Raw genomic sequence first — 17,435 nt, 5'->3', positions numbered from 1 at the left:
TAAGAGTTGGGCAGACACGGGCCCCTGGATATACGAGATCAGTTTTTAAATCTAGGCAGGCTACTGACCAACAAGTTGATGGTACAGGGGTTTTAACAGTCGCATTTGTCAAAGTCAGTTATTCGCAAATTATATGATCCTTATGCAGATCTAGTTTCCCAATACAAATTGCCATTTGGGTAAATTGCTGTTTGTCCTGACCAAGACATAGGGCATACAGCGGGTGTGAACGGTCGAAAGGGAATGTTTACTCTTCCTAGCCACATAATCCCACCTCTGATATATCCATGTAGGTTCGTTCCCCCCAATTCTTTATTTTGTATTCCTTACAAGAGTTGTGAGATTGATCACTGTTCGCTATCTTCGCCACTTCTTGAAGTTAACCACCATATATCAATTGTGTTAAATTTTGAACTTCTATCATCAAGCATAGCTATGTTAATTTTAAAAAAAATACACACAAGGAAAAACATACGCCATTCTGCGGTTACATACATCTCTTATGTAAAACTTAAACTACCAAAAACTGTTGATGTTATTAAGCAATCAAGCAAAGCAAATGCCAAGGATGGCCATTTTACGAAATGAGGGTCATGCTGAATTTTTGCACATTTAAATTATTAGAGCTTCCCAAGGAACCAGCAAAACCACCACTGCAGATTTTGAATTTCTAGGATTAAAAATGATGATGGTATCAAACAAAAAAGCTAAAACAAATGCCATATGGTGGCCATTATGAAACATATCTGCGATCTTGAATTTTAAAATGTGGTTTCATAGGTAATGTTACATAGTCGACCTAAAAGTAGTACTATACCAAATTTTGTGCTTTCCTCATCAAGTGAGCGATTTTTCACCAATCAATCGGGCTAAGAGGCATTTTACATTTTGTTTTCAAAATATCGTTCACTTCCCTGTGCATTGAAACCTACAAGTCTACATATAGTAATGTATCCGCAAATAATGCAGGAAAGTCAGTCTGATACAGCGTATCCATACACTATGTTTTACTTCATCGACGCGATTACTAATTAGTCATGGAAATATTAGCATATTTTCCGCCTATGATAATGTGATGCATACGGTGTGTTACTTCCGCTGGTTTCTGCACCTAAGTGTGTGTATTCATAAATTATCATACTCTTTAGTAGTCTTATTTTGCACTCCGTGTAAAATTTTATAATGATTAATCTCCATTGTTCAAGATATTACATTAAGCTCGTTATCATAATTCATATATGTTTGTTCAATGGTAGACATCGTGTACAACATATGCATACATCGAAATTAATTATTATTCGGGAATTCGTACTATAAATATGACACACCAATTTTAAACCAACACAGCAATTATATACAATTTACAGACACACCTATTGTATCACCCAGTGACATGTGTCAACTTCTTTATAATTCCTTAAGCCAATAAAACGTTCTATACACTTCTGCAATAAATGCATTTAAATTGAAAATGAACTAAACTCTCTCTCTCTCTCTCTCTCTCTCTCTCTCTCTCTCTCTCCATAAAAATGCAGGCAAGAGAGTTTTCAAATTGCTCTCTATTTAATTTTTTTAATGGTTATTCCGTATAACAATCATAACACAGATCACAGTCCCTTGTATTTTATGAAAGTGGGTAAATTATGATGTGGAACTGAATCGAAATTATCATTTTTTTAAAGCTGGTGATAACAAAATAAATCTAACATTTCAGTAATTGAGCGATACATATGGTCCACACCCGGGAGCTATCCTCTATGGCTTCGACCTCGTTTTTAATTTTTGTGTTCACTCGAATTCTACGAAATCAGTTTTATCACATTTAAGAGGTTTAATAGAGCAATATTCGATGTGCAACTTCCACTTTCAAAATAAAAAACGTATACAGCAAATTCCAACGTAATTATTAATAATAGGGGTATTAGTAAATGTATCCAATTAATGTTTCAAAACTTCGATGTCTTTTTTTATTGCACTATGACCACCTTACATCTATCCTATCCAGTACACACAAACACACACACACACACACACAGAGAGAGAGAGAGAGAGAGAGAGAGAGAGAGAGAGAGAGAGAGAGAGAGTCCCATTGTCCTGGTCCTCGGGTGAAGGATAGGACCACATTTTGGGAGCAAAGTGTTGTATTTTTCAAAATCTTGTCAAGAATCCCTGGGCTAAAGATATTGAAATTCAAATGAAAGCCTGCTGACATAGAGAAGATTGAAGATTGTTCAAATCATGACAACAGACTTAGAGCAGGAGCACAGGATCAAAGGGCGCAATGTGAATGTATCGGGAAATCTTTTCAAAAATATTTCCAAAAATCGATGGGCCAGAAACGTTTAATTTCATATGAAAGTGTTCTGACTTATAGTAGATTTAAGAATGTTCAAATAATGGTTTCATGGTTGGGGAAGAATGAGAGATCATATTTTTATTTGGAATTGCAGGAAATTATAATTCAAACATTTTTCCCACGGTAGCAGGGTCAACCCATATATAACCAAATTGCAAATGTTCCCAAGTTGTGTAGAGTTAATTGTGTTATGCCCTGTGACAATCATTCAGGACATACCGGTATTCATCCCCGTCTTTCTGTCTGCCGGAAACTTTAAACTTGCTCATAACTTTAGAATGATACGTGATAATGCTTTCATATTTCATGTACATATTTCTTATGGCAAAACCTTTTCTTTGGCGTCAAAGTTTTTACCTGTATTACTTTCACCTTAGAGGTTGTTTTTTTTTTTAATTTCTTTTAAAGAAAATTGAGTTTATTCAATATCCTCTAAAGTATTAAAAACTTTTCATAATTTTGATAAATATTCCGTATGAGGTAGACCTTATAGTCTGTACATGGTCCTTTACCAGTCGACGAGGATGATTACTCCTCATAGGCACCTGACCCCACCTCTGGTATATCCAGGGGTCCGTGTTTGTCCGACTCTTTATTTTTCAATTATGAGTTATGAGATTGAATCAGTTCGATATCTTTAGCTTTCACGTTGTAAGTTTGATTTTAGCGTTTGAGCTAAATTTCAAAACTTTGACCTTACGCTTAACTCTTAAATAGTGAACAATTTCACATTCATGTGTATCATATATATCTTACTTGAGGCAAGACATTTTCTGTGGTCCAACGATTTTTAATGCTATGACCTTGACCTTGAAATTTGACCTACTTTGAAGTAAATGTAACATACGAGTTTTATATATGTCCTGAACAATTTCACTTAGAGCTGTCTTAGATGTATATTGAATACAGTTTTTATGGCAAACTCTTTCATGTGACAAAATGGTGTTTGACCTTGCGACCTTAAAGTTTTACCTACTTTATAAACTCCATGCTTTATTTATTTTCTCCTCAACTGAATCAGGTAGACCTTTAGTACTTTGTGAACACGTTGTTTTCTAATTTCAAGTCTCGAGAGGATAGTTTGCGGACAAAATCGTTATTTATTGAATATCTCTAAAACGGGTTCAGGAAGGGCTTTCATATTTTGTATATGCATTCTTATGGCAGGACTTTGTGTTGTCACGGAGCTTAATCTTGTGACCTTAAACCACGATATACGTTTGAATGAAATATATGTAATAAACATGTTATGTATTCTGAACTATTTAAAGCAGAACTTACACACACACACACACACACACACACACACACACACACACACACACACACATATATATATATATATATATATATATATATATATATATTATCGCATGGCCTTTGTTGTCTACCATGAACTATATAGCCTTGACCTTCTCCCAGAACAGCAAGGTCATGCTAGTGATTTTGATGTTGAGACACCTCTATATGCTGTCAGAATTCATATTCAGTCTTAACATATAAACCCCTGTCTTATAAGCTGATTTCTCCACACAGTGCAGGACGATTGTTAGACAAACAGATGAATCGAAAGGTAATCTAACGATTATCACTAGCTATAGTGGTATGCAACAAGAGTAGTGTTACCTATGTAAATCTGCGTTTAATGTCAATCGTTTCAAAGTATTTTCACAATTTTTGCTGCTGTATTATTTTTTCTTTATTTGATCTTGAAATAGTACTCTAAACGTAAATGATAGTGTTCTGTAATTTCATGCATTTACAGATATTATGATATTTTCAATAACTATGGAACCGACAACACATTGATATTATCATCATTTTTAATGCTTATGTCCATCAAATCAAAATCTGAAATTTGAATAATAGAGCGACACATATGGTTAACTCCCGGGAGCCATCCTCGTTATCTCCGTCCTTTTTTTTTTTATTCACTCATTTTCTACGAAACATTTAGTATCAATTTCTGCGAAGGTTTAAAAGCTAGTATAAATATACTGTCATCATTGATGATAATTCACTAGCTCAAAAAAGAGAAGATCGGAAATGCTGTTTATCGTGGCAATAATCTTGTTGGGTCCACAACACCAAGGTAAGAATACTTGAAAACTCAAACATAACGACACCTTCATTGTTCAACAGTTTTACTGGCTATTTAGTACATGCGTTTAGTTTCTAATAGACCGGTGCTAAAGTCATTGAAAATATCAGATGAGTTATGAGATAATGCTATTGGTATACCGTTCATCTGATCAAGATATAGAGCTACGACAGGTGGGACTGCTTGTCGTAAGAGAAAATGAAATGGGGTTGAGTTAAATTCAGTTGAGACCGCCAAAAACCGAAGTCCCGTGCCACAACAGGTGTGGATGTGGCATGATAAAATGTATGCCTGCATATAGGCCTAAAATGTTGCAGATAAAGATGGGGAAAGTCCTGGAGTGTTCTCAAAAACTAAAATCCTGTATGATATATGAAATATATCAACTTGGAATTTCCAACGAATTTCCAACGAAACATAAAAAGAAAATGTATGGAATGATCAAAATAAAAATAAAATGACAAATATCCCTATATGGTCACAAACTGTACATATAAATGACAGTCGCTAAATTTTCAATAGCTGTAGGGCAACAGCTAATCTATCATCTGACTATCAAAGGATGATAAACAGATAATAATTGTGGTCCTGAAATATACACTGAATGCCGACAATTCATTGAATGAACAAACAAAAAACAGCTGAAAGTACATTGTACGCAGACAATATTCACGAGTTCTGTAACTCAGGGAAGCAAAGGCTTAGTGACTCAAGTCTTCCTATCATAAACCGCTAATGCACTTTCAAAATATAACGTAGGATATATTCGGTTTGGTTCATATTTGCATATGTTGTCATATTTTCCAGTGATTTTTATCTAAGAGGACATTGAAGCTGGAAATTGATCAATTTGTCGACCATGACGTTTTAACCGTGAGAAAGATCGTCAAGCCGAATAACTGTGTATAACTACGACACGAAAAGTGCATTATAATCTAAAATTACCGTAATTAAAAAGTTCTTGACACACTGATTTTGACTACGGATAACTCCGTTTGTCCGATCAAGATGTTGGACTGACGGCGGGTGTGACCGGTCGATAAAGGATGCTTACTCCTCCAAGCCACCTGATCCCACCTCTTGTATATCCAAGGGTCCGTGTTTGCCCAACTCTCTATTTTGTATTGCAAAGTTCGTTTAATATACAGTTGTAATAATTAGTTTTAGATACAAAGACAATATTGTTATAGATTTTGTCAGCTGGTACCAAGAGATGTTCCTCGTACAACCTATCTAATTCTTTTGATCCCCTTTGCTTTACTAAACGTAGAAGGATATATGGTACTTTTATTTTGATGTGTTGAATATGTACATTTTAATATTTCACTTATACTTTTTTATCCATTCTAATAAGGTATCAAGTCCTTCTTTTATTTATTCAGCCCATGGTCGAGAATGATCATCAACATAATTCATCATAATTAAAAGACACTGGATTCTCTGAATCTAAATGACTTACAATCGATTATGTTATCAATGGTATAAACTTCCGCAAATCAAAAGATTGAAATTGATTGATCGATTGATTTTATATTGTTCACGTCTTTTGCTGATATGCGGTCGCCATCATTGCCGGTGAAGTCCTGCAACATTTAGGCCTATGCAATTCCCCATTAAGTCGCCTCTTCAGATAGACAAGGGGTACTGGGGACCTATTGTAACCCGATGTTGTAGCATAGACTTCCCCGGCATAGACCCCCCCCCCCGGAAAAACGGGTCGGGGATAGATCTTCCCCCATAGGAGGAAAAAGCGCCCCAGCATATAATTTCCCCATATGTACAAAGTTAGTATAGAATGTCCCCCTAGGCGGAAAAATCGCCCTGATATAGAATTTTTCCCGTCGTGTTTCCGGATTTCATCGACCGGAATCTTTTTCTTCTCATGTAGAAGCTTTTGAATAAATATCGAATGAAGCAAACCCATGCAATTGAAGATAATAATCAATGAAAATTGTTATAATTGCTATAAAGAGGTACATGCTATCAAAAAAAGTTACAAAAAGAAATAAATATGTGCTGTTGAATTGCTGTAGTTTAATGCAATAGATATGCGCTAAGTAATATTACGATGTTTATAAAAGAAAATGATTTTGTTAGATGTTGAAGTTGGGTTTACACGCTGAAAACTTTGAATTGCGTATAGTAAATACAATATGCTTCCCAAAAGACTTTAAAGATGGCCAATATCATTAGGGATTTTCGTAAAAAGTCGACTAAAAGATATACAATTAAAATATCTAAAAAGTAAATTAGATGCACTGTATAATTAAATTCGAAATCGTAAATTGAAAATACATTAACTTCTTCCCAACTTCACTATTTCAGATGTTAGTTCTGGTAGATAACAGCAGAAAATTGAGATGTATGAATGAATTATGATATACCATTACACAATTTGAATAATTTCCTTTAAAAAAACATATGATGATGATTGTGATACAGAAGACTCTGCTCAAAATAAAAAAAAAAATAATAGGAATTCGTGGGTCTAGATAAGCAAGAAAATTCTAGTAATAGAACTGGAAACGGATACATAGCTAAAATGTAAGAAGAGGGGAGGGGGGAGCGTACTGTCATTTAAGGAGAAATTCTATACTGGGGCGGTTTTTCCTAGGGGTTGGGGGGTTGGGCCCGGGTTAATTCTTCCTTGGGAGAAATTCTATGCCAGGCCCATCTTTCCAGGGGGGATGTCTAACCTGGGCCCGTTTTCCCGGAGGTAATGTCTATGTGGGGGGAAATTCTATGCTACAACACCGGTACGCCACGGGATCAGTTTGATATTGAAATATGTCATAGTTTTAATACGAAGATCCCGACGGATTTTTAGTGACGGTCAGTGTCAAAATAGTATAATGCTTATAGTATTTTTCTTATTCCAGTGGGTGCCAAGAAACCCGAAATCGTAGGTGATATTTTACCCGACATCAAAAAAGGTCATGAGACAGGATACCTGAACTGCACAGTGATTAATAAAGGTCCAGGTCAAAAGGTGGGTCATCTTTCTATCTATCTATCTGAATGAATAAATTCATAGAGTTCTTGTGTGCCAACTAGTGTTCTTTATCTAGGTACTATGGATATATGTTGGGAGCCCTGAAATACATCCAACAACGTTCATAAGCGAGGATGACTCCGTGTATGAAGGCAAGAAAAGTTTCATTTATATAACTTAAAATTAAGTCATCAAATTGAATGTAAACCGCTACTGTGAATACCTTTAAACCACAAACAACATCTTCAAAGAGGTGAGTTTCGAAGAGAAAGCGTATGTCGTATTCATTTTGACTTATTATAAAGTGACAGATTCCACCAACCACTGCCCTGTATTTAATCTGAAGGCGTGTTTACGTCACATAGAATTTGCAGTGTATGTATGCAAGGTGAAGATAACGAACAGTGATCAATCTCATAACTCCCACAAGCAATACAAAATAGATAGTTGGGCAAACACGGACCCCTGGACACACCAGAGGTGGGATCAGGTGTCTAGGAGGAGTAAGCATCCCCTGTTGACCGGTCACACCCTCCGTGAGCCCCATATCCTGATCAGGTAAACGGAGTTATCCGCAGTCAAAATCAGTGTGCCAAGAACGGCTTAACAATCGGTATGAAACACGTCAGACAGCATTTGACCCAATGCGAGGTTGTATCGACGAACTAGATCGTTATAATGACCAGAGAATTTGCGAAATGCTGACTTCAATCGAGACTGTTGAAATCCCTGTACCATCAACTAGTTTGGCAGTAGCTTACCTCGATTTAAAAACTGACTATACCCAGAACAAGCTCTTGTATATCGAATCAGTTGAGATATATAAACACCATATGCAGGTGATAATGGAATATTGCTACATAAATGTGGGAAGTTGACGATGGAGAAGCTGAAATCATCCCGTTTGTCATACAGTTAAGTTGTTAGTTGGCCGTTAATGTCTACTTTCAATAAAATATCTAAGTATGAAGCAGAAGTTGACGACTCTGTGGTGTCCTTTATTTCCAGCTCACATGGATATATCAAATCGACATATTGTATGTAAAGCAAATCCACACTGATCAAATTTACACACAGCATATACATGTTGTTTCACATTGCACATGGTAACCTCCTATAATCTAGCTAACACAATACAATGCGAATACCTACCACAATACAATGCAAATGTTTAACACAATGGAATGCGAATACCTAACACAATACAATACGATTACCTAACATAATGCAATCCAAATACCTACCACAATGCAATGCGCATACCTAACACAATGCAATGCGCATACGTAAAGGACACATCTCGTGTTTTCAACATAAACATAATTATATGCATTTTGTCTTCCTTATGCTTATAGAAATTAATTCTAATAGTTCGTTCGCTGAAGTATTGCGATAATTAGCCATAATACGGACTTAAATCTAAGCCCCGATTTCAAAAAGCCTAGTTAATTAGATAGGTAGTCACATGGTACAGTGACGTCATATGCGACCTTCGTCGATCAACTTGTTGTAAAAGTAGTGTTAGATATTTTTAAAAACTAGGGTTTTAGGGGCCTAATTTATTTATCATGGATAACATTTATCTCGATGTTGACAAATTTCCCGAGTCATATCTTTTAGCCACCAGTGCATACAAATAGCGACCGAAATGTAGCGAGGAAAGCGAGTATGAAATCTGCATAAATTTGAGAGTAAATAATGTTTACATGGGATCACTGTCTAAATACAATTTGGTAATACCATTTCTGTAAACAACTGTAATTAGCGTTGTTGCTTTTCTAAAATAAACAGTGCAATTATTATTAAATTTATTTTTGGAGAAGTTAGATAGGCCTAAATTATGATACGATTATGCATCATTGACAACTAAGCCTACTGTCACTAGTGCAATTCGAAAAATATAATAATAATAATGATCAGCCTTATTGTGAAAATCACAATACTTTTAAATTATTTTATTCAAGTAATTTTATTAATCACTATTTTTTGTTATCTACACGTTGTTACTTAGGAAGTGGGAGCGCGGCGTGCTGTTGTTGTAAACACGTACGCGTTCCTTAAAGCAAATTAAAGCATTATAATTCAATTCAAAGTTGGGAAATATTATATTTTATTATTTATAATTGAAAGTTCAATTATTTTTTATCTTTAAATTTCTTTTTTAAAACTACCAGCCGGTAGACACTGCAAGCAAAGTTCTGCCTATATATTGTTACAAGGTTAAGGTCAGTTGGTGCGAGTGTGTATTGAATTTGAGAGCAGAACGGAAAGCATATGCCGTAGGCCTATATGTAACAGTGCGTAGCTTCGATAAAAGCATTTTCTCGCAGTTTATCTACGTCTTTGTCCAAGTGCTTGTTTGAAAAAGTACAGGGACAAATTCTACTGGGTTTTTTTTATCGCAAAGTCGTTGTGCTGACAAAAAATATTGACGTCTTGTCCCTCATACCTTCCTTCGAAAATTGAAAAAAAAAACCCAGTCCAAATCCTCTCTACTGACAGCAAGTACACCCTTAAACGGCACAAAACACCCTAATACAGTGTTATTTACAAGCTGTTAATGTAATAATTGTTTGTTTGTCAATTAAATCTAATCTGTTTATGAAATGGCTAACAACTGTTTTCAAATCTTCTTGCTCGAAGTCGCATATGACGTCACAGATAATGGCGCGTAAAATATCGAAGAAAATATGCATATCGCAGCGTTGGAAGTTCATCGCTTTCAAACTCGAAAACTACGCAAACTGTTTCATTTAAAACACATGTAAAGTAGTTTTAGGTATGAAATGAATTAATTTTGCTGAAAAAATTTAAAAAGTTTAAAAACATGCGATGTGTCCTAAACACAATGCAATGCGGAATACCTACCACAATGCAATGCAAATAGCTATCACAATGCAATGCGAATACCTAACACAATGCAATACGAATAGCTACCACAATGCAATTCGAAAAACTAACACAATGGAATGCGGAAAAACTACCACAATGCAATGCAAATAGCTATCACAATGCAATGCGAATACCTAACACAATGCAATACGAATAGCTACCACAATGCAATTCGAAAAACTAACACAATGGAATGCGAAAAACTATCACAATGCAATGCAAATAGCTACCCACAATGCAATGCGAATTGTGCTCATGCTGCAGTAATTGGAACCAATTCTAAAAACTGTCAAAATCAACATATTACAAATATTTACTAGCTATGTATACAGGTGTATGTAGGGCTCAAACTGGATCAGAACTCTGTGTCGCAACCTTGCGTGTCGACTTCAACATGTCACATACTGTAAATTTGACATTTGTATCTTGCATACAAATAAACGACATAACTGTTCTATTTCCTACTGTTTTGGTCACAAAGTTTACTTCATTGAATTTCAAACACAGACAAATCAAAGAACATTGCATTGCCTATAATTGAATACAATGAAATAAACAATTTCCAATGTGTTTAATAAAAAGCTAGTTATAAATTATGTTAACCACTACAGTTTCACAATATCGGGGTCAAGCAATCATATTTTTACTGCAATATCCTCATAATCATGAATATATGCATGTACACTTTAACTGTATTGCCACAGTTTCACTCATGTATCTAGCTAGTGAAACTTTCAAAGTTCCACAATATCAGGTTTAGAAAATCACAGTTTCACTGCAAATTATATCTAATTTTCATTTTGGTTCACACCGCAAATGCATTGCTAAAGTTAAAACAGTCAAAAGCTGGCTCTTCAATGGAAATTGTCATCAGATTGGAGAGGGATTCAGATTTCAAGGAATTCTTGAAGTCTGTTTCAATCAAGTTAAGTCTGGAGAAGTCCATCTCACAGTCAACAGTGAAACAGAAAACCAACATTCTCTTAGCTAATTATCATACAGCTGGTTAAATAGAATTTCTTTTTCCAAAACTAAGCTGCGCAATATCCTTAACTGTTATAAGAAAACATTTCTTTATCTAAGTGTCCTACAACTGGATAAATAGACAGATTTCTAACACTAAAATGCGCAATGTCCTTAGCTGACATCAAGAAACATTCCTTTATCTAAGTATCCTACAGCTAGATAAATAGAAAGATTTCTAACACTGAACTACGCAATATCCTTAACTGTTGATGAAGAAATGTTGCTGCCCATTTGTCTCCCAAACTCATGAGACTCGTAAATTTCCGAACCTCTAAGTCAACAGAATGAGTAAATGAACACGAATTCAGAAATTAGCCAAGTGTGGCAAAAGTTTTCTGGGAGATGGGTAATGACACATCTTTATCTCTCTGCTTAAAACTATCCCTAAAACATGACCTTGAAACTCAAAAGTATATATATGTAGCTAAGTAGAAGCAGCACAAAGCGAAGAGGGAATCTGCTTAAGGAAAGATAACTGACACTGCGGAGTGAAGGAAGAGTAGTCAATGTGATATTGCTGGGACTGCTTACAGAGGAAACACAGGTGATTCAGCACATCAGACAAGAAATGAGCATAGTAGAGAAACGTACAACATGAAATTAGTTTGAGACGACTAACAGGTTTGGCATATTCCTCCTCTAAAACAAAGAGAATTAAAGTGTGGGTTTTTACATCAGCATCAAAAGCACCTTCAGAACTTAAATACCTAATATAACAAAAAACTTCGTCATCTTGAGAGAACTACAGTTCAAGACAAACAGAACAGCATCAAGCTTAACAGTGTTTTGGAAGTACTTGTATAACGCAATGAACATTTCCTGAAACATGACAAGACAGGGAACCATATTCGCAGCACTATCAATACTAAGTGCAAGGCTATGGTCAATATAGTGTGTAGAAAGAAGAGAGAGAGAGACCCTTCAGTTGCTTGACCACACCAGCCTTACACCCTATCATAACACTAGTCCCATTTGTAGCTATTCCTGCAAAATTTGAAATACCTTATCCCGCAGCTGCTATGAGTTTTACAACTTGCTTCCTAATAATTTCTGCATTTGCTCTGACTAACTGTTAAACCCCAAGAATGAAGTCCTAGCCTCTAGCCTACCAAAATCCTCCTCTAAAACATAACGTAAATTGCTAAATTCTGATGGACTGAGACATTTGAAGACTGTTCTATCATGATACCAAGTAAACATTGGCCTGTTGTTTTTTTTAAAATACATTTCTCACTGGGGAAAGGCAGTGTTTGCTTCTTTACTTGGTCCGCCTCTCAGCAAAACAAATGAAAATATACGTCGTATTCCATCACATGATGACCTCACAATGATATGTGGGTCATGATTTGTAGCTATGCACAGATACAAATTTTCTTGTGTTGGATTTACTATTAGCGACAATCTGAATGGTACGTTTTCATATAGTAGACATTTGGATATAACTACAAGCCGCAAATTATTGCATTTTCTGAGATTTGAATATTCATTTTGGGTATACCTAAAACAGTGGAATTTCTGGTATAACCGCAATGTGTCGCAGCTGAACGACTTCAAGATCAATGTTTAAAGGGCAGCAAAATACGCATTGTATGCATAGCTTACACATATTCTCTGACATAGCAAACTTCAAATTTCACCTTTAATGCGTTTACAATTTCGATAAAAAAAACAACTCCGTAGAACTAAAATGACTGTCTTCAAGGCTAAACGATTCGTCGTTGTTGCTATTTGAATCAATATACTGCTCAAGTAACTCAGAAATTATATGCATTTTGCTAAATGAAGATTATTACCTTTGTCTTTTGTATTAACTTATATGGGCAGACTTTAATTATGGAGCATATCATACGAGTGTATCTAGGTTTGGGTCAGGTTACATATACGATATATATGGTGAAAAACTTACTGTGAGTTGGGATTACACAATGCATTTACATGTATATGAAAAGAAATCTGCTTTCAGGTATCCAGTCTAAATATGATATACAGGTTACTAGAGATGAAATGAAAACAACCTACATGCTTGTGGTACGCAACTTAGACTTTGTGGATGGAGGAGACTACAATTGTGTCATCAGCATTCCGGGTTTGGATAGAAACAAATGGCCAACGAAGACTGGGACACTCGTTGTGCACGGTAAGTCTCATATACTAGAAATAACAGACCCCTGTTTCATTATATCTTTACAAGTCCTAGTTTGCAGGTAAAAGTAAAAATAACGGATACAGGAGAATACATCGTTATACAAGTCCATGACACTGATGTCATGAGTAATTGTAGACGCTGTTTTACTGTAATCAAGAGGTATGGAACTATAACTATGGGGAATTATACTTGCTCTTTTGTTTTCATGACATTGGATATTTGCTTTTATATCAAGGAATGATCTAAATACCTTAAGTACACAATATTTACGCTGATGCATATTTTTCTTTCAGTTCCTCCATCAATCACACCAGGTAGGATTTCCTTTTACGAGCAAATGATTGGATCTAATCTAACATTGAACTGTGAAGCTTTTGGAGTACCATCCCCAAATATCACATGGAGGAGAGAGGATCGAAAAGAACTGCCGAATGGAGGATTCCAAATTCAGGTCACAAAACAATTCTTCAAAGTAGATAGATAATCATTTTGAATTAGGTGTTTCTTAAATCTACATTTTTAAGGTATGTTTTTTGTGTATAATTATGAGATTGAATCACCATATTTCAAATGAAAAGAGACCATTACAGCAATTTGAAAGGTTGAATAAAATGAATCCATCCCGAGTTTATCAGTAAAATGAATTACATCACCATGACGTGCTTTTGAGTGAAACCAATAAAGCCTTTACTAAAGTAAACCACTGTTCGTGGTAGGATAGATATCGTATTTAATACACTACCTGTCCCAGGAGATCTCGGTTTTGATCCTCGAACCCGTAACTTTCGTTAAGTGCCCTGTTTGGAATTATAATTCAATGGTCTTTCCAATTCTACCTTCATAACAGGAGTATCATGTTACGGTAGCTTTGTGCAAGATCTTGATGAAGAATTCCTACCATCCTCAATAATAAATCCTTGGTCGAAATGTTTAGTATATCAAGAAAGGCTAGTTATGTCTATGTGAGCAAATATATTCTAAGAAGGTGCAAATTAAAATTAATGAAAACGGAAACCAAGCCGCATGCATGTACAATGTACTTTCAATGTCATCGTTTTAGGGAGGTCAACTGAACTTGAGAAACCTCCAAAGGGATGATCGTGGTGCATACACCTGCGTGGCTGAGAATGGAATCAACCCCCCGGACAGCTGGAAAGTGCAAATCAGAGTATTTTGTCCACCAATCTGCACACCAGTGCAGTCTGTAGTGGGCCAGGCACAGAACAGATTATTCAATGCAAAGTTAACATGTATAGTTAAAGGTACACAGATATCTTTTATTGTTAAGCAACATGCGGAATTAAATAGGCAAAATGAAAACATAATGAAATCAAGAAAGCCTTCTAGAAAATGTGTTGGTTTAAATAACTATGTAATTGAGCTGTATAATGATCAAATGTTTGGATGTTTAACAGGTGCAAATGTATTCTCATTTCTGCCCTAAAAGTGAGTCTCAAAAAGCTGTGCACTCCTCAAATTACACATTTCCATGTATAACTTAGCATGTTCTTCAGTACATCCATGCACTTGTCGTTTGATTGGCAGGATACCCACAGCCCACTGTAACATGGATGAAGGACAGTGCCGATGGAAACCGCGCTTTAATTCAGAACGATGACCATTATCGCATGACCAAACATTACATAAGCCTTTTTCACGAGGAAGAGGTTTGGCACTCTCTTACTGTGAATAATGTTCAGGCTAGCGACTATGGGAAATACTATTGTGTAGGGAAGAACAGATATGGAGAAGGAAAGACAACTTTTACGTTGTTTGGTGAGTAGAAACGCGGACTGTAATATAACAATGTACCATTTGCAGCTACCCCCTTGCTAGCTGAAACCCCAATACTATTTACATATTGATAATGCAATATAAAGCACAGGGACCTCGCTGTCAAAGAGCTTATATCAGGGATATTTATCTTATTTCTATACAAGCAAACGGTATTGTATTGTTTCAGACTGTACTCCATTGTAATGAAAACTCACGTATTTCTAACACAAAGCGGTGAAGATAACGAACAGTGATCAACCTCTCAACACAAAATAGATTTAGGCAAACATGGACCCCTCGTCATATCAGAGGTGGAATCAGGTGCCTAGGAGGAGCACACATTCCCCGTCCACCGATCACACAAGCATGTGAATAATATCAGTAATCAATTTAACCTTAAGTGACAACGCGACACTTCTAATTTTGAATGTTTTTCCTAATAAATGCAATGAATATATTTACGTTCTATTGTCATATATTTAAGTACAGTAATAGCAAGGTGTTAAAGAGTTCAGGTTTTGTTTAACCTTGTCTCCCAATGCTCATTGAACAGGCGTGTTAAACCGAGTGATACAAACCACATTTGTCATTCTAGTCGTACTACTTACATGTATTCAGTGCAGTGGTACATTGCAGTGCTCTAGTGGAATTAAGTTGTAAAAGCAATGATGCGAACGCCAGGTAATATTGACTCCAGAAGATTAAAACCGAAATTATTGGACAAGTTTAAATGAACCTAACTCAATAAAATAAGTATACCTGTGTATTTTTGAACTATTTATAAACCTTAGCAAAGCTCATAAGAAACTAGAAGGACATTGTTTAGGCAGATTACCCCCACCCCCCACCCCCCCCCCCACCCCAATATATGTACAAATGTCACAGAAATGTGGGGAAGTCGGATTTATTTTGTATCTAATATAATGGATTAAGTATAACACCTGATTTATAGATTAAACGTATTATACACTGTATATTCAAAATTTTATTTTATGATTTATCATTCGTAAAAGCTATCACGATGTTTATATTCGAAATAAATGACATGCACAGTGATCAAGCTACATGACGTCCTCAGAAACACTTTGTTTACCATCGTAACATATACGGACTGGTTGTCCATTATCATATGATATCAACATTTTGTTTTAACAAACACAGTGGTGTGAATGAAACATTTCACCTCGTCGAGGTAACGATACGACACGTACACGGCAACAAATGTTATTGAGTAGAGCAATGTAGATGAATTATCTCTGGGGTTAGAGTAAACTATTCAGGTAAAGTGGAGAGAGAAAAAAAACCTTCGAATTCAAATTAAGTGGCCAAATGTTGTTACCTGGATTATTGATTATGTATGTGTTATGAAAAACACATCTAAATGAATGTTTATAATTTTTCATATGAATATCGTTCAGATATTATTAAAATAGCATTGCATATCTAGATAAAGGCAACACCCAATCTGTTGATAAAACTGAACCATGAACTATATCCCTATGATGAAAACGTATGAGAACACTATATAGAAGAATCGCTGAAATTTTGAAGAAGACTTTCAAAGTACCAATGTTTGATTATCAATATTCTCCTTTTTATTTTTAGAAACGTTGGAGTGTCAAGGTGCAAAGTGTCCAACCATTAAAGGTGACGCCTAGGAAGAGTTTGAATTTGTTGTATAGGAATCTGGGAAACCATATATTGGTATATGGCATTTGCCTCCCATGTGTTATTGTTTTATGCATACTTTAACCATTTCTTTCTTGAAATAATATTAAAACATTTCCACAATTACACTCCAGTGTGAAAATTCAAATCCCGATTGTGTTTTGTTCGGGGCTCTGGACAGATATTGTGATCTGCTAAAACCTTGGGCCATCGGTGCTTATAGAAAAACGGGTTAATGAAAAGGTGAAAGTAACAGTGATCGATATCATGACTACTATTGAAACTACAAAATTTAAAATACGGCAAACACGGACTTCTGCACAAGAAAGAGGTGGGATCAGGTGCCTAAGAGGTGTAAGCTCTGTCGAGCGGTAACACCTGTCGTTAGATCTATATTTGTATCTGTTAAATATAGCAATCCGTAGTCAAAATAAGTGTGCAAAGAACGGTCCAACAGTCGGTGTGAAACACGTCAGGC

The 17,435-nt window shown here is 35.7% G+C and overlaps 1 protein-coding gene across 1 annotated transcript; it reads left to right on the top strand.

Moving 5' to 3' along the window:
- The first annotated feature begins 4,313 nt into the window (after nucleotides 1-4,313).
- Nucleotides 4,314-17,085, top strand: LOC125677598 (lachesin-like). The gene is made up of 8 exons (XM_048915717.2): nucleotides 4,314-4,448; nucleotides 7,337-7,446; nucleotides 7,526-7,601; nucleotides 13,331-13,504; nucleotides 13,807-13,964; nucleotides 14,574-14,775; nucleotides 15,059-15,289; nucleotides 16,895-17,085. The coding sequence occupies exons 1-8, from the start codon at nucleotides 4,403-4,405 to the stop codon at nucleotides 16,945-16,947; spliced, it is 1,050 nt and encodes a 349-aa protein (XP_048771674.2). The 5' UTR covers nucleotides 4,314-4,402; the 3' UTR covers nucleotides 16,948-17,085.
- Nucleotides 17,086-17,435: the final 350 nt, after the last annotated feature.

The sequence above is a fragment of the Ostrea edulis genome, chromosome 3 (genome assembly GCF_947568905.1).
Source record: "Ostrea edulis chromosome 3, xbOstEdul1.1, whole genome shotgun sequence".
Lineage (NCBI taxonomy): Eukaryota > Metazoa > Mollusca > Bivalvia > Ostreida > Ostreidae > Ostrea > Ostrea edulis.
This window is presented reverse-complemented; position numbering and strand designations above follow the sequence as displayed.